The 19,707-nt window shown below is 32.8% G+C and overlaps 1 protein-coding gene across 1 annotated transcript; it reads left to right on the top strand.

The window, feature by feature from the left end:
* Window positions 1-6,334: 6,334 nt before the first annotated feature.
* Window positions 6,335-14,465, top strand: LOC129218320 (uncharacterized). Its single transcript, XM_054852556.1, is given in 5 exon segments — window positions 6,335-6,430; window positions 13,425-13,571; window positions 13,606-14,115; window positions 14,147-14,326; window positions 14,328-14,465. Coding segments are annotated over 5 exon segments (1,071 nt in total).
* The last annotated feature ends 5,242 nt before the right edge of the window (window positions 14,466-19,707 follow it).

The raw sequence follows: 19,707 nt of genomic DNA, 5'->3' as shown, positions 1-19,707 counted from the left end.
TAATGGCATAAATTATTGAAATAATTAGTAAAAATGCTTAAGAGCTTAAAATATTTGAAATTACTCCAATTGTCATATGTGGTAAGCATAACCACTTCAGAAAACAATTTCTGCTCTAGGCGGGCGGTGGTCACAAACGGGGACACCACCCCAAGATGGAGGGGGTGAATTTAAAAAATTTTTGACTGTAAAATCTATGTCCAGATAACCAATTTATCCCATCCATTGTGTTTTTTTATTATATTTCTAAAATTTTAATGACTCGCGCCTGTAAGGGTTAAGCCAGGGCTAAGGCAAAACTACATGCAATATACCAGGCAGCCCGATTATCACATCCTAAGACTGCAGTTTTGTTCTTATTAGAACTCCTTAGTCAGGAGTAATGAATAACCGAGCTGGAGGTGGATGTCATCTCATTGAAACTGAGAGTGCCAACAAACTGTTGGATAAATTGGTAGCTAAATACTCCCCCCCCCCAAGACAAAGGGAATTTATCTCACCAGCGAGTGTCTGTAGCATGGGGCAGTACATATTGCGGTAATATTTTTATGGTACTAATATTAATATTACAGAGGAGGCATAGGAATTGTTCACATGTGCCTCTAGATGTGTTCACAAGTGTCCCATCATCTACCTTAGAACAAACTTGCAAAAAAGGAGAATTCTTAATTTAATAAAAAAATTTTAAAGTAGTCATTAATTTACTTGAATATTTAGACAGTCAAACCCTGCTATTACGAACCTTCAGTGGACTGGCTTAAGAGATCACTATACCGAAGGTTCGCTACATCTATTTTTACAAAAAATGCTTACTAAGATACTTCAATAAAGAATGCTTTTACTACACGATATTTCTATTAGAGATTAGGATAAAACTCTAAGTAAATTATTAGAAATAGGGTCATACGTGCGGGGTAAATATGGGTCAATAAACTGTAACATCTAAATATTTTTTTAAGTATAAAAGGTAAAATGTTTTAAATTGGCATGAAGTAAGCTTAAATAATTTAGAAATTATTCAAGTAATCCCTTTACCTAAAATTGCATTATTATTTATTTTATTTAAATTAAATGAGTGACCAAGAATTATCCCAGATCGGGGCAGTTATGGGTCACACATGGGGTAAATATGGGTCGTCACCCCCTTTTTTTAAAGTAATGCTTGTCAAAAGTAATTAACCATTCTAAATTATTGTTTTTATCCCATAAAGATATATTTTGATGATAAAAAAATTTATATTAAAGAAATAACACATTTTAATTGAAATAATTTGAAGTTACTTTTTCTAGTCAACTACAATTAGTTATTGCTCTTTGCTCTAAGCCCACGATTCTGAAGAAATGTCTTTAATATTTGTATGCTACCTTTAACAATCATGTTTCGGTCAACTGCAAGGTTTTTTCTTTACAATCTCAATCAACTAGACTGAAAAAATTTCAAATTACTTCTACAAATGTCTTGCTTGGACAAATAACACTTCTGAAACCTTGTTCCAGAAAATTCATTTCTGCTTTTTCCTTGTCCAAATTTTAAGTTAGTTTCCCATTGTAGAATATGTTGCTATCATCATTCATTACGAAGTCTATCTGATGCTGCTTTCTGTGCTTTGCATTTGATTTCTCTTCTGCTTCTTTTTCTCTTGCAGTTCCAAGATACAAGATTTGTTATTACTATTGAATTTATCCCCTTATTTGGTACTCTAGGGATTCATATTAATTTGTTTCTCATTTTGGTACTTGATGTGTGCAATTATTGCATGCTGAAATAGTTTAACTTCAAAACTGGAATTGATTTGCTAGTCAAAAGAGCATATTCAGCAGCAATGAGGAACCTGCATGCATTTTTTTAATTTTTTTAAATGAAAATTTAGGCCATTTTATAATGATAGACACCAGTTTCATTTCATTCGGACTGCTAGTTATTTTTTAATTAATTCTTAAAGTCTTCCGATTAGCCCCGCCCCTTAGTTTCCCCATCTCCGCTGATGACGTCAAGATTCATTCCCGCTCCCCGCTCCTTTCGGCACGGGACGCACGTGTGTGTATAAAACATTGCTAGTGTTCTCAAGATAGCTCCATGCACAAACCATTGAAGTTCAATGGCACAAACTGCCGAAATGGAAGTACTATATTGTACCTCATAGCAAATATTCAGCATCGTACACAACAAATTAAATATTTTTAATGTACCAAAAGGAGAAGATAAAAATAGTACAATGCCATCAGCACTACTAAAAAAAGAGAGAGGGAGAAGTACTAAACTGTTCTATTGCAAAAATAATTTTACAGAAGCTAACAGAATTGTATATTAATTACATAAAATTGTTTTGCTTCTTAATAAAAGCTATTCCTGATCACTATTCTTTCCCTTTTTTTAATTCTTCGAATTGAAACGAGTTTATTTTCTTTCAGCATAGAATGTTATTTTTCATGTATTGATTTGTTTCATTTTGCTCTGCTTCAACGATTGCATTCAAAACAGTTATTGAAATCAAAGGTCTCGATTTGAATTTTTTAGTAATTTTTAAGATTTAAAAAAAAAATGAACGGGATTTTTGAATGATTTGCATCTCTAGTGTGCAAAATTCATGAATAAGAATAATAAATAAATAAAGTACTAAATAAAGTATACTTTAGGAGCAAACAATAAAAATAAGGAAGAAAGGTATTGAAGAAATATTAAATTCTCAAAACTTTTAAATTTAAAATCATATTTTCTTTTTACTTCAAAACATATTTTTAAAAAGTACAAAATTCGAAAATGGTTACAATAAAGATAAATATAGTTTTCATTTATTAATTTGTATTACTTTGCCCTGCTCTAACTTCTGCGTCCAAAACCCGGGTCGTGCTTTGACGTGACGTTACCCCCCCCCCCCCCACCATACGAACAGAGAAATGAAGGTGGTTCTTTGTGACTTCAATGAACAATAGACAAACGTCTTTGTAATTTAATTGTTAATGAATAAAAAAATCTGAATTACATAGGTAGTAAATATTAAAAAACTAGTAAATGAAACTTTATTAAGTGATCGCTTTTCAAAAACAATTTTCGAAAAGACACTGTTAAAAAACTGAATTATATTTTTCTGTAAAATGTCACTACACAAGAGAAAAAAGAAGCAATCAAAAAGTAATTCAGTACGTATTTAAATCAATCTGAAAACATGTCTAAGCATTTAAAAGCAAAAAAGTAATGAATAATTATTAATCTAACACATTACGTGTTATTTTTCAGATCAATAATATAAATTTTAACAGGCTAAAAGAAAAAAAAAAGTAAGATTTTAAGAGAATGCCTAAAAACATAGGATTTGATCATTTTTTAAATATTTTGGCAAAGTTTAATATCCTTAAAAATTATTTTAATCTGCGCGCAGATTCAATTTCCTTTTCTACGCTTCTGCATGTGACATCACAAGTGATGAAATGCCATTAGCGCAGAGCGCAATATTTAATTCACTTCTGAATTATAAAAACCTGGAAACGCGCTAGACAGCAAGCGTAAACACTCAGTGCGCCAGTGGGGTACGTGCCAAAGTTCATCACTTCTGACGTCGTGAAGACCATGCCTTATTTGGAAAATAAAAATTAAATCTTTTGAAAATAAAAGATTTTCCTGGCTCCGTATTATTTCTTTTTCATTCTTTTAACTTCAGTGACAAAAAGTAGTGCTTTTGACTGATGGAAACAACCCCATTAGGAAAAAACAAAGCTCGAAAATTTGACAAAGATAGAAAACGGTAAAAAAAAAATCTGCTTAATGTTATAAATTATTAAATTAAGAAGGTTTATTTCCCCATATTCCATGCGGGGAGAGGTATCTGCCTTGCTTGGCACCAGCAATTTGTTTGATATCTTCTTAATTTATTTTTTGAGCGTCATTATTTTTCATGGCTTATGGCAAGTAGTGTTCATTTGCTCTGCCTCATTAATGAACACAAATACTGTTTTATGAATGTCAGCATCTCTTGTAAGCTGTGACAGTCACTCAGGCCTGATTAAGGCACAGGTCTACTAGGCCCTGGGCCTGGAGTTCATCTTTCTAAGGGTCCTCAAATTTTTAAAAAACCTATGCACAGTATTAAACAATTATGTATTTTTGTGAAAATGAAAAAAAAAATCGCGTTTTAAGTAAATGTTAAACATTTTGCGTTGCCTTAAAGTGATGGAATAGGGGGGGGGGGGGTGAGAGGGGCATCCAAAGCATTGGTAGGCCTTGGCCTCACTTTTAGTTAGTCAGGTACTGCAGTCACTGGCACTGGTCTAGTTTGTAAAATTCTGAGTAGTATCTATAAACATAGAAATAAATCTTTCATTTTTGTTTTCTTTATTAATTTTTTAATTTTACTTTAAAGTGATTTTATTTTGAATTAGTTAATGATGTATCAAAATGAATTTTTCTTGTGTCGGATTTTTCTTCAAAAGGAAGGGGGGGGGGTTGTGTCTCAATAAACCGTACGCCCATGACATATAGAGGTGTCAATAAATGCTCTGTATTTAATTTATTGTGCAAACAATTTTGAAGTAATTTACTTGTGAATAAAATATTGATGTTGAATTCAAAGTCAGTTTTCTGGTTGTAAGAATTTCGAGGGTTGAAGGTGGGTGATTCAGCGAGGATATACACCTCTTCCTCTTCTGAAGATCAAAATAAGAGCACCTTTGTTTTCAATAAACAACGGCAAACCACGCTGCATTCCTATCCCTTCGTTTAGACTACTTCGGAACCGGTTCTATTCTAACCCAGGAACTGAATCTTGACGTTGTGCATGCTCCCCTCCTCTTTTTGTGTCACGTGAGCTTCGTTCCGTTTTTAACTAATTTTAATTTTGAAAAATCCAAGTCGTTTTTTTTAAAAACAGAGTTGATTTTTGGGAGTTTTAAATAGAAGACTATTCAAATTAGTCAATGTTCCGCGATTACCCAAACCATACAGGTTCCTCATTGCAGATGATATCATCCAAGTTGCACTTGGAGTATTAAAATTTCTTTTTGGGAGAAAGTTTGGCACAGAAAAGGATTAGTTGAAGTTAATACTGATATTATTGACACAGAAATAAATAAGGAAAACATTTAAAATATCAGAAAATATACTGACCAAGAATTGCCCCGGTGACCCTGAAGATTTGTTATAGAAGTGTGAAAACTATTGTTTTTCTATTATTTACTTCACTGTTCCATTGTTTTTGACTTTGATGTAGGAAAATTGAATGCAAAAGGATGACTTATCATAATTTAGTTTTTTTGTAAAAACATTTTTTAACAGTAAAAAATTGGCGACTATTATTTATCCTGGAAAGAGAGTGACCCTAAGTATTGTACTCGGTAACTAACAAATTGTAGAGATGTACTTTTTTATCCATACTATAGGAAGAAAGATTCCATTTTTGGTTGCAAGCTTTTGCATTTTATGTAGGTAGTTCATATTATTGTCAGCAAATTTACAGTTTCTTTATCTAGTTTCTGGATTAAAAAATTAACTAAAGCTCTAACAGTTACCTTAGAAGTTGGAATTCTGCCTCCAAGTGGAGGCTTGGATCTATAAATTTTGGTTCCCCCTGCAGAAAATCAGCAGGGCCCCTACTAAATTCCTATGCCAATGAGAGCAACAGGCCCCTTTAGTACAGTGCCTCCCCCCCACCCCACGCACTGCTTGTTTTGTGGATATGTAGATCCAGGCCTGTCAAAGTGGATCCATTTAATTTTGCTGCTTTCCAATTTCAAAATGAATATAATTCGCCTCCCCCCCTGGTGGAAAAATTTTTGCTTGCCTAATTCAGCCTTGTGAAGTTCACAGTATCATTTAAGGAACAATAGGTTAGGAATGTTATTTGGATTGTGATATTCTGGTGAATTGGTGAAAAATGATCTGGAAAAATTGGTTAGTTTCATAGCTGGATCAAGTGCTATAAAAAGCTGAAAGTTTTAGAAATTTTTGGATTGTTACAGCTGATTCTCCAATGTTTAATCTTTAATGATCATTACATGCATTTAAAAAATACATTAAGAACATAGGGCTTCAATTCCTGGCAAAGAGGAGGTGCTTTAAGCCTTGTCCTCATATGTGGCTCCAAAAGTGAGTTGACCTATATTTTTTATAAATTGTCTTTGGTTTATACTATCAAGGTCAGCATTGTAGTTGTATAGTATTAAGTCTTTGATTCCTCCTTGGTCAAGCATGGCCATCCATATCCTAATAGGCTGTTAGATAGTTTTTAAGGTGTGTGGAGTACTTGTGACCCATTTGGTTGAAGGTGTGGGTACCTCCTTTCGTTTGATTATAAAAACTGATAATTTCTGGTTTCTTCATGTTCAAGTCAATTGTGTCAGTATGGGTCAGGGTTGCCCGGATTTCAAGGCACAGTCCTGTATTTTGAAAAACTGTCCCGTGTCCCGGGGAACTTCCATGCTGGATGGCTTAGGTCCCGTATTCTAGCCAATAACAATATTTTACAAAATAAGGCATTATTTTATGGTTAAAAAATAAAAACAAAAAATGTGAAATAAAGAGCAATAAGAAAATCTTGTGGCAGTAAACGTTTAGTTTGATTAACGTTAACGGCAGTTTCGTTTTAATTTGGTTTTTGTTTTGGCGGCAGACCATGAGGAGCTATGCTCATTGACTAATGTTGAAAATATATCTCTGCACTTGCGTTGTCAATCGCAATGAAAACGATTTTTATACTTTGATCGGTGACAGTTTAATCAGGGTTCGTACGCCCTTGAAAAACCTTGAAAAGTGCTTGAAAAAAAAAAGTTCATTTTCAAGTGCTTGAAAACCTTGAAAAAGTTTTAAAACCTTGAAAAAGTTTCTTAGTGCTTAAATTCTCTCAAAAATCAACGAATTGTGCTTAGAAGTTTTAAAAAAGTATTTCACCAATGCAATTTTTTGAACATGTGTTCAGTATGCAACATCGCGAAAAATTGCTTCCGTGTTTGGGATTTCAATCCTTTTGCATCTTGTAAATATTTTGATGTTTTTTACAACCGAAAGATATTTTGACATATGGTACCTTAGATTAGTTTATTTTTTGTTTAATTTCATTAATTAACAAAGAAATTAATTTGGAAACCATGACAACATTGAACTTACTCGGGTTTCGCGGAAAATTGCTCTTGTGTTTGAAATTTCAATCTTTTTGCATCCTGCAAATATTTAAATATTTTGGCTAATCAAATGTTAGTTTCGCATATGCTACCTTAGATTAGTATAGTTTTTGTTTAATTTTAATAAAAAAACAAATTTATTTCATGGGAAACATGCCACGTCGAACGAACTCAGACTTTGCGAAAAATTGCTTCTCGTGTTTGAAATTTCAATCTTTTTGCATCTTGCAAATATTTAAATATATTCACTAATCGGATGTTATTTTCATATTTGCTACCGTAGATTAGCATATTTTATGTTTAATTTCAGTAAAATATAAGTTTATTTTATGGGAAACATGACAACATTAAACTTAATTCGCGAAAATTTGCTTCCCTTGTTTGAGATTTCAATCCTTTTGCATTTTGTAAATATTTTTATATTTTTGGCAGTTAGTAGTTATTTTGACACTGCTACATCAGATTAGCTTATTTTATTTTTTATTTTAATAACTAAAGAGTTAAAGAATTTATTACCTTGGTCTTGTTTAATTATTTGCTAATTTATTTTTGCAATTTTGAATGATTATCTTTACCTAATTTTTGGTCATAGCAGATTTTTTTTTTTTTAAATTTAAATTTCAGCAGTTGAGCACCTAACAAATTAACTTAAAGTTTGTATTTTAAATATAAAGTCGATTTATATAATTTTATTTATAAGAACATCATTTTTTTTTATGTCTGCTAAAATAAATAAGGTGTATAACAGGGGTGGTTGTGTTATGATTATTCACTTGAAATCCAGTAGTGTTCGTTTTTATGCTTTTACCTCCCTATATCTCCAATTTTCCCCTTTTCCTCAAATGTTCAAAATTACTACTTTATTAAGGTTGTGGGTACTTGGAGCTTACCGAAAGAGGCTTTAATCAGCAAAGGGGTAGATAGCTTAAGGAGGGTCATTCATCTTCATTTGGATCTAATAAATTGACCAGTACAAGCCTAGCTAGGCCCAGTGCCTGTTGTTGGTTATCAACAGGCACTGGGCATGGTATTTCTATGCAAAATATTTTGACTTAATAAACTATTTTATGAATTGTATGCATAGCAAAAGTTGTTGTTGTACATATGTATATTCAAGTAATAGGGGTCTTAGTTTTAAAAATTATTTCTCCCCCCCCCCCTCGCCCCATTTTGCTCTTTGAAACTTTCAGGTAATTTTTTATGAACTCACAAATCACCTGAATATTATTGCCTTTCTAAATTTACATTCTAATTTCAACAATAACCCATTTTTTCCCAAAATAAAACTACTTTTGTCATAATATATGTCGACTTCTTTTGAATCTTTTCAATTTCGAAATATGGCTCTATAAATCTGAACTTGCACATTTATTGTCTATTGCAAGTTAATCAATGAAAGCTGAATAGGCTCAAGTTTGCATTCACAGTATTTATCACTGCTTAAGCTGCTTTTGTATATTTTGAGGTGTAGAGACTGGACTGTGGACTTTCATAAACTTTTTTTACTTCCTAATTTTTAAATTTACTCGAGGACAGTTGAAATGCCTTATTGTCTGAACAGCTAATAAATACATACGAATAATTGATTTGCATACTTATAAATGATTTGCAAACCTAATATTTTTAGAACTAAATAGTGAAAACTGAAATAACTTTCTGGGTAGTGTTTTTGTCCTAACCGCCCTTATATTGTAATAAACCACTGTATAGATATTGGAAATAAATGTTGAAACCCGGGGGGGGGGGGGGGAGTGACTTCAAAAACTCCTTTCTGGCAATGCCATTGAACTTGGGTATTTTAGTTTCTTCCCTTAAAAGTTAAAAGCACTTATGAAAGGTTTTTTTTTTAAGTATTAATTTGCTGATTCTAGAACATATACAAACCTCTGACTGCTGCAACCTTTGAAAAACCTCAAAATTAAACCTTTTGGTATCTGCTTCTCTTTATGACCAAACTTTTCAAACATTTTCAGGAAAACTTTCAACGCAGTAGATCTTTCATCAAAGCGTCTCTCGTTGTAGGAAAAGCAATTTTGCTTTCCTATACTTTTTTGTATTGCCTTATTTCTATGTGTTTGTAGTAAATCAAATCTGCATACAATATTTTTAGTACAAATTTATGATATTTCCTTGAAAACAAAATTTTTTACCTTGAAAAGTACTTGAAAAGTGCTTGAATTTTTTTCTGCCTAAAGGGTATGAACCCTGTTAATGCTTTGTTACAATTGAATTTTGTAGATTTATCATGAAGAGGCGTTCTACGTCGGAAAGCACCCCTTAAAAATACACCACATCCAGTAATCCCCCCCCTTCAAACTCTTAGAGAAGCCTGTCCCGTATTTACTGTTCTTAAATCTGACGACCCTGGTATGGGTGGTCACATACCTTTTTTTTTATACTCCCATTGTTTGTGTACGTAAAAATTTGAAAGTCATCGCCGAAAATATGCATCTATGTATGTGTACTCCTAAAATATGAAAGTCATCACCAAAAAAAATGTATCTTTTGTTTTATTTTAAAATAAGGTTATAATAGCAAAGTGATGTAAAATACCCGGGTATTTATTTTTAGGGGTAAATACCCAGAGTATATACCCGGGTAAATACCCAAAATGGGTAAATACCCGGGTATTTATTTCAAAAATTTATATTCAACTAAAATACTTTTCTGTATGTATTCTATTATGTATATATACAACCAACCATATACAAAACAATAAATTTTTGCCCAAAAACTGTATTTTGATCACATATTTAAAGAATTATTGTGTGAAACAGCGTAGGCAATCTAATATGATATTCACATTAAATGTGTTGGATATGCCTAATCAATGTTGATAGCCAAATTTCAGATATAAAAAGTCATTCTACAAAAAGAAAAAAGCTTAACTGGTTAAAAAAAAGCAAACATCAATTTTTTAAGGTCCTAGTCTTTTATAACCCAGTAAATATGTCCCTGCATGACATCAAAATGTAACGAAATGTCGCTCAATTTATTATTACTATTTATTTACCTATATCTTATGCAGAAATTTCCTCCAAACTTAGTTCAATTGTTCAGGTGTATTCTGTATCACACACACACACACACATATATATATATATATATATATATATATATATATATACACACACATAATATACATAAAACATTTAAAATTTTTAATCTTTTATTTTAGGGTGTATGTTTAAAAAAGAAAATAGTCACCTTTTAATACTACCTAAAAATTTTTTGCAAAATGCGCAATTACTAGGGGATTTACCCTGCCTTCGGATAAATAACCAAAAAAATATTTACCTTCTCACCCTACAGGGGAGCAAATGCAAATGAGCAACGCAACAGAAAAGAAAATTTTGCTTTGTTTTTTGCTTATTAATGTGAAAACTGTTTCTATATTTTCCATGTTATCACTTAAATATCAATAAAATAACACCATAGTGTTTTTAATAACTTCTCAGTTTATTCTTCCAAACATCCCTACATGCTTCCTTTTTTTTTCATTTTGGATATGACTAACCTAGATTGTGATTTTGAAATCTTGAAGTTCATAATGAATTGCTTATACTTCTCCAATTATGACATTGAAAAGAAAGATTCTTTGGTTCACGATATGTTTCTTTCATGATTTCATCAAGTCTTTCAATAAAAAATATTATAAACTGTGTAATACATATGTATATATCAGTTTTACCAATTATTTCATATTTAGATTTTTAAAAAAAATTCTCATTCACTTTTTTGCATTTTTTTGTAAAATACCCAGTTTTTGGGTATTTACCCAGGCCTTGGGTAAATACCCAAAAAATATTTACCTTCCCGGTGGGTATTTACCCGATCCACATCACTATAATAGCATGAAATTTTAGTGAGAAAGAGAAAAATAACTTACCTACACAGAGCAGTAATTGAACTAAAAGCCAGGGTAGTTATCGATCCCACACGAGCTTCACATTACAGTAAACAAGAAACCAAAGGACCTTGTACTATTGTTAGAACCTTGAACTAAATTTTAGTAGGGGAGAGGAGGGAGGATTGGGACACTTTTCACATAAATGATTCTTATTCATAATGCTCTACTTATTCATTTAATGCAAAAGCTCACACAATAAACTTGCATATTATAACTACATTTTAAAAAATATATACAATGTTTTAAACATTTTATTATTTTCACACTTGACTAATTACAAATTTCAAGAATTTTGTCCCATTCCTCCCTCCTGGGTGGGAGGAGTGGGACACATTTGAAAAATTACAGAAAAATTAGCGAATGTCATAATAAGAAAGGTCCACATTTAAAGAAATACAAGACTGTGCTCTACTAGTCCCACCAACTAATTGCGGTGGCTGGTAATTTCATGATAATATCTGTTTTATCTATAATGCTACAGTCATCCTGTTGAGGAAAATTAAAATTTCATGTCCTTTCTCATAAATTTTGCATTGTAGCTTTCAGTATCATAAATGCTCTCCATCCTTGCAACATAGTTAGGGGGGGGGGTTGCAATTTGCTTATTTTTGCTGACAATGGAAGGGGGGATGTTTGAGTGATGCTTACATGAGACATTTTCAAAAATCTTTAATTGTAGAAAAAAAAAAAAAAAAGAAGAAGAAAACTAGAAAAAAAAATTTCAAATGACTAAGTTCTTTTAAAATTGTGATCTAAGATTTTTCTTAAATAAGGAAATTAAACAAGCATTTTTTTTAATTAAGTCTCATTTTTTTTATTGAATTTTTACTGTTAAGAAAAGTGGGGGGGGGGGTTGCGATTTGCATATTTCTGCTGACAAGGGGGAGGAGAGGTCAAAAATTGATAAAAACATGCTTACGTAATATTTAAACAGTCCCTTTACAGAAGGGAACATATTTATGGGGCATGTCCCATTCCTCCCTCTACACATTGCTTCTAAAAAATAACTTGTCACATAAACCATGCTGGTTTTAGGCTTAATTAAATTGCAGATAAGCATACATTATATACTTAAGATTACAATGATAATATATTATGTTAGTTTTACAAATTACATAAATAAAGAAATAAAACTAAAAATAGATTAAAAACTTACTTTGGAGGTGAGAAATTTAACTTTTTCCAACTATTAACTGAAACTTCCTGCTGGATAAAATGCAAGTATGAAACAAAAAGAAGCTATAAACAGGCGCTCTAGTGGTCAAACTGACAATAAAATAAAGTGATTTATTTTGCCATAATTTTAGCTGTCCCACCTCCTCCCACTGTCCCATTCCTCTCTCCTCTCCCCTATAGGTCTTCAGTCGATAATGCCACTCACTAGCTTAGAGACTTCAAAGATTACTTTGAATAGATACCTATCCGGGTTTGCAGTTCTAGGGTTAAACTATTTTTAAATTCATGTACTTTTAATTTGGTATTTTTTACAATATATTTGAGCAAAAATAGTTACATAATTTAAACTGTGGATAGCTCTATTGAAAAATAAAAAGTAGCAAAGCTGTAGTTTGGTACAATGTTTAAGATTGAGATAAACATGATTCTTGAAAATCCTACAAAAAAAACCCATGTTGGCTGGGCTTTTTCCAAAAAAAAAAAAAATCTTGTAAATGAGAGGAGCCTCATCCTAGGAACTGAGAAAAATATAGCTGTGCATTTACTAATATTTTTTACATTTATTAATAATTTTATTTCTTCATTTTTATGAGGATGTTCACATGCTCATGCCCTCAAAAAGAGTAATTGCCACTGTCTTGCATATCTGATTACAGGGCCAGATTAAGACCTGGCACATGCATGGGCACATGGGGCACAGGCTCAGGACACCAACATTTGGAGGCACCAATTGTGTAGGTAAAGTTTCTGTTGGGCTCATTGCATATTGCACTTCTGCTTTTTTAAAAGTTTTATCATAGATAACTTTAATATTAGTGGCTTACAGCAAGGGGCAAAGTATCCTATGTTATAATGGATAATTATTGTATGCTATATCACTTCTTCTACTTTTATAATGTATTGTATATTTTATTGTAATAAAAGGTACTGCCAAATTTGGCATGTGGCTGTGTTAACGCAAAGTATCAACATATCTTCACTATAAAATAAGTGGACGGGAGGAGAGGGCACCAAATAACGGGCCAATATAGGTAGCTGTGTAGGTATTGCAAGTAAGTTTATGTGCTTGATTCAATGTCCGTGAACCTCTCGTCATATAACATTTCAAGCTATTTGTTATGCTATTATATAATATATATATTAATGCTATTTATAATACTGGTTCAAATTTTTTCATATAAATGAAAAATCTATTTTTGGTTTTAAGTTTAGTTTTTCTCTTTTGCAGAAAATGAGAGCGAATGTTTTGCTGGTGAGTTTTCTGACATATGCAATCTTGACCCAGGTTTCTGTGCCGCACAAAAGAAAAATTTTAGAATGTGAAAAAGAGGATTTTCAAGAACGGTTACAAAAAATTCAACGAAAGCTTCAATTGCAACGAGCATCCGGGGTAGAAAATATGTCTGTTGATATTGATGAAGATATTGAAGATGAAGACAGTGATGAGCTTGACGAAGTTGAAAGTGTACAAATGGAATGGGTTCACGAAGAAAATGATTTTGATTCTGATTCATGGGATGATTCAAATGATGTATCATTTGAAAAATATCAAAAAATGTTCTTCACTGCTTTGTAAATCAAAGAAGTGGAGAGATGATAGACGACGTCTTTTGAAGATTTCAATGGCAAAAATTAGAGGAGTTGAAGATCCAGAGACTTACTTGCGTCGATCCGTCCTAATAAATAACACTGTCAAGAGACTTCAAAAGGATGATACAAATAACTACAGGTGTCATCCTTCTGTATCTTTATTTCAAACAAATGCTGAGTACCAGAGCAATAGCATTGATCAATGGGAAGTAGAGCATTCCAACATTGAGGTAATGTGCAAGGAACATATTAATGAAGAATCAGCCAGTTTTGAGTTAGTCAGTTCTGTTAGCAATAATGATAGCACATATAACTATCCTGATGTTCAAACAGAATGTACCATATAGTTCTACAAATTTTCAATTATCTTTTGCATCGTCTTGTTCATTGGATAAATCAATGGAAGGTTATCAGCTGGAAGTTCTTCCAAGTATAAACTCTTCATTTTTTAACAAAAATTCCGTAGATGAACAAAGGTTGAATGAATCTTCTATGCCTTCGAGGGTTTTAAAACCAAATTCTGCAGTGCATGTATTATCTCTCTCAACCATGTGGCTTACAGTATCGCAATCCAGCTCATAACGAAGACCCTACTGGTGAATATCATGAAGCAAATGGATCAACTTCAATTTTAGACTCTGTTGTTTATCACAGCCTCATTGCCTCATTGGAATCATGATGATTTTTCTATTGCCAACATACTGCAGATAAAAATTGTCATGTCATATATATTAGATAATCGAATCTTTTTATTGTGTAAAATCTGAATACATGTTTTATTGGGATAATATATTGATTTTAATATATATAAAAAGTTATGACACAAATCTCTTAATTGTATTTAAAATATTATTTTTCTTAATGAGTTTTAATTTGAGATAAATTAAACTTCTAAATTTATAACTTGAAGCTACTTTTGTATAATATTGCTTGTTTTTCTTTTATATATGTTGTCAAACATCGTTATCAAGTCTCCCTTTGGATTATCTGCAAAATGACATAAGTAGAGTCACATCTTAACTGGAATTGTTTCAAAATACATTAAACATAACTTACAATTAAATTGCTATTTTAATAAACTAATTTGTTTTACTTTCCCATATTGATTCAATTGATGTAATTTTGAACTATTTAGCTAAGACAAGCCTAAGATAAAATCACTTTTTCCTTCACATGCTTTCCAGTAAAAGGCTTTGTATCCAAAATGTCAAATTGTCTGGTTTAGCATTTTCAATAAAGGAAAAAATATTCAAAAAGATAGATCATTCCAAAGCCTTAGATTTAATTGGGAGCTATTTCTTCCAGTTCAGTTTCAAACTCTGGAGACTAAATAATAGTTTTATCTTGTTCCTATACTTCAAAATCTATCAGAGATTGTTGCCTCAGCCTGAATAAGAAATTTTATCTACATCAGTATATACATGCCAATTTTTTAATGTGCTTTTTTTTCCAGTTTATTTCTGGACAAGCTTTCAAAAGTTGAATCTTAAAACTAAAAAAAAATCATCTGTAAAACATTGCGTCACTCATGTGAGAAACTTCTTGCACAGATTATTCATTTCTGCTAAATAGTGATGGTCTTTCTCCTTTCCTGCTACTTCCGTCGAGTCCTGTTTCAAAATCTAATTTATCCTTATCCCTTTTTGCTTTCAGGACTTATATACTCCCCTTTGCAAGTTTATATTTGTTAGTTAAGCAAATGAGGACTTGCATAGGCTAAACACAAGTAGTGATTGTTATGCTACAACAATAATAAACTCCTTGTATTCAATATTTTCTTAAGTGATACAAATACTTATACAGTAAAACCTGTTAAGTTGGCCGCTTTTGTCATGTGCAGAGTTAATCCTATATCATGTACATAAACCTCTATAAGTAAACCACCTGTCTAAGTTGACTACTAAAATATTGCCCCGCAAGCAGTCAACTTCAAAGATTTCACTGTACTTACAATAGGACTTTTAAAGAAAAAAAGCAAAAAATGATTGTTTTATATCCTTTGTCTTTTTTGCTGAAATAATTCCATTGTAAAGAGAAATTTAAACTTGTCTAAAGCTTTGTGATAGCCAGAAGTCTGCATGAAAACATTGTAACATGAAGAGCCTGTTAACATTACAACTTATGTTTCATAATTTTGGGATTGATGATAGTGTTGCAGTAATGAGGCTTGACTGTGTATATGTATATACATATGTATACACTTATATATATATATATATATAATATATATATATATGGGCTAGAATTCAATTTTATAAGTGAAGGGGAGACTCCCCTCCCACAAGTGTGTGTCCAGGGGATTGTAATTTCATGGGGGCGGGGGATAAGATACGACTAAGATTTGATTGCTTTATCTCTTTATGTATTTCCAAATTATAGAAGTTTGCATTGTTTTGTATGTTCCCCCCCCCCCCCTCATATTTATATTAAATTCTTAAAAAATAGTTGTACAGTCGAGTCCCGACTTACGTGAGGGATGCGTTCCAAGACCCCTCGTGTAAATCGAAATTTCGCGTTGTGGAAAAGAATGTGTGTAAAAACTTTTATAAACGTACCCAATTATTTTAGACAGTTGTAAACACCCCTCAACTATTAAAACCCATTTCTTAACTACACATTACTGTTTCTTACATAAAGAACTGAATTGTTACTTATATTTAAAAGAAACATTTTATTCAACATTAATACTGCTACAATGCACAAAATAAATGATAAGTGGGGAAGAAAGACATAAAATAAACCAGTATACGGTGCGTACAGTATACAGTGAGAAAAGTAAATTCACTGTGTACTGTACAGTAGATCCAGTAATGAGATTTGTAACTTGAAAAAATGAAGATAATGATTTATGCTCGTGATCAAACCGTTATTCTAATATATTTTTAAACAGTTGCTTCACTAACTCTTTTGTAACGTTTCCATCTATGGTAAATTCCCTCTTCCTGGTTTCTTTAATTCTCACAACATAGGAGCAGTTTCTATTTTCAGACATTTTTGCATTTTACTAAGATATTACTCGGTAAACTTTTACGGGTTTCCTTTTCTTGACTTTTAATTGTATGTATGGAATATGGAAGATTCACTCATGCCTAATTGCCGTGCTACCTTCGACGCATATTTTAGTTGAGATTCAGCTTTTCAAGAAACTTTAGCATCAACTTTCCTTTAATTGTCAAAAACTTTCTCTTTTTATTTCTACCTTCTCAAACTCTTTAGATGAAACAGCGCTCTTAGGTGTTATTACATTTCATCAACTTTCTCATTTAGAATGAAAAAAATAGATGGAAAATAAGGAGTAGTTATTTGTATAAGCGATGTTTAGACTAGTACGGTGTTAGTACAGTAAAAATAGGGGTCGGACCCAAACATCCAAAAAAAAAAAGCTAAACATGGTGCAAATTGTTTATTACCCTCCCAATAAGAACAGGTAAAAAGTCCCACCCCATTGTGCGTCGGGTTTTGAAATGGGGGGCATCTAAAAATTGCTGTTTTGGGTATTTTTACAGAATTTTTTGAGTAAAATTTAAAGTGAGAATATTATGTTTTACTAAATTTAAAAGCATGAAATGAGAGGTGTTTGACCCCCAAGAGGGATGACATAACCCACCAATGCTACAGAGCCCCCCCCCCCCATCCACGTAAAACAAAGCAGTACCCCCAAACCCCCCTCCATACATTTCATATGGAAACATTATTTTATGCTAAGTTAAAGTTAGAAATCGAGTGTGTCCATCTTCCAAGATCGATGGTGCACCTCCTCTCAAAGCTACAGCACCCCCTCCCCCTCCGCCAAATAAAATAAATCCTCACCCCCCCCCCCCCCCCTTTATTTCAAGTAGAAGTATTATTTCATGCAAATCGAAAATGCATTAAATCTGGACTGTCCAGTCCACCCCATAAGAACAGTAGCTCACCTCCCAAAAGGAAATTATATACTAAAATATTATCCTTCCCCCTCACCCCTTTAATGGCGCACATTTGATTAAATGGCCAGAAAAATTACGCTGAACTGTTTTTTTTTTTGCTTCCAAATGATTTCTTCTAAGCTTGTAACAAAAAGTCTTCGTTCACAAGATGTTTTTTGGAATCTAGATCCTCAGCAAAGTCGTTATTGTTGCAGCTATGTCTAACACAGTTTGTGCATATAATTGAGCACTTCAGTCCACTTTCAGACTTTTCAAACATTCACTATATCCAATGAACTCCTCAGAGCAAGCATAAGATTTGAGACGCAGAAAGTCTTCTAGAGCAGAAGGCTTGACTGTTGTAATAGGACGCAGATTACAGTTCTGTGGTGCTTTCTTTGCACCCATCGAAAATGACACTAGCTTTCCCATACTTACATATAACCTATACATTGCATTGCTGGCATATTTCCTTGAAGCTTACAGATCAATACCAAAAATATGATCAAGCAGGTATCTTCCATCTATTACGTATGAGGCAGTGAGAAGCAAAGGGATGCAAGTGGCAAAATTAAAAATTTGGAGATAACCAGTACAAATGGTTGGTGAACCTCTCCTCTATCTTGAGGCAAGAGATGGTACTATTAGACCTGGTAGTTGCTTCTATACAGCATGATTTAAAAAAGAAAATCAATGAAAGCCTGCCTAGGATCTTATCTTTAAACGCATTTTATTCAAAACTTGAAAATGTCCACTTACATCCCTTTGCTTCTCACTGCCTCATATATGACACCAGCTGTTCGATCTGTGATGGTGGATGAACCTTTTGCTTCAGATAATAGCACTTTAACGATACAAGATTTCTTTCCTTCTGAAACCAGATTCATCGAATACTGATGGATGATCAGCGCATAACTCATACCAGAAGTTTTTTTAACAATTTGTTATTCCATCTTTACTGTTCATACCATTCGGTATAAAAGATGGTTTGGGCTTACACATCTTTACTGATAGTAACTACTCTTGTAACAGAAGCTAAAGACATAACTGTTTACCTCCTTTACAAAAAAATGCCACAAAATTGTTTACCTTCAATATCCTTTGATGTTACTACCCGAACGTTAAAGGTCTCATCGCAACTCACCTTATCATCAGCGAGGGAAGAAACTTCTGGGGGCTTTAGAAACGGATTGTGATTTCCAAACTGGGAGACAAAAAGGTGTAAATATTTAGCATTCAATTGCTGTATTGCTCATTGCTCTCATCAAGACTTGCTCTATCGTTGAATCACTACAGGTTCTAGATCACCTGAATTTGTCACTGTGTTAGATCGTTGGATAGCTGATGTTTTAGCTGATGTTTGATGTGATCAATTTTTTTTTATCGCATAGTGTACTCAAAAATTTGAGATAGTGTTGAAAGTATATGTCTGCATATTTAGCATAATTCACATAACCAGCTGCGTAAAAGAGAGGTAGCTCGGTGTTTGCAAATGAGAACCCCCACCGACTTAGAGGGTGCAGAATTGCAGCATTGCCCGTTTCACTATTGGCAATTTCGGTTCATCCCCCTTACGGTGATGGCAAAAGATTGTAGAATAGTTGAAGTTTGTTAATCAAGAAGAAGTAGGGAAACTTTGGTCAACTTGGACTTTTTTTATGCTGCACAGGAATTTTGTTTTCCAGCGCTCTAAGAAGTTTAATAACTCCAGTCACAAATAATTTGGTGACTGAGCTCGCTTAGATCTTTTAGAATTATCATTCTGACATTACCATATCATTGTGTGACATTTTGTGCTTCGGAAAAGTTTAAATCAGGGAAATTTTTTCGCGAACTTCACTGCAATTGTTGACTTTAGAATGTAAATTCAGGGTCCCCCCCCCCCCCCAAAAAAGCGATTTCGCACCCCTTAAGTGTGGCAAAGAATCCATCCAGAATAAAAGCCCTCAAAAAAGAAAGAAATACCCATTAAAAAAACTGCCTTAAAAATTCCAATGACACAAAGCTGCTCCATGA

Source organism: Uloborus diversus, chromosome 3, assembly GCF_026930045.1.
Source record: "Uloborus diversus isolate 005 chromosome 3, Udiv.v.3.1, whole genome shotgun sequence".
NCBI classification, from domain to species: Eukaryota; Metazoa; Arthropoda; class Arachnida; order Araneae; family Uloboridae; genus Uloborus; species Uloborus diversus.
Note: the sequence above shows the minus strand (reverse complement) of the source record. Positions and strands in the feature narration are given on the sequence as shown.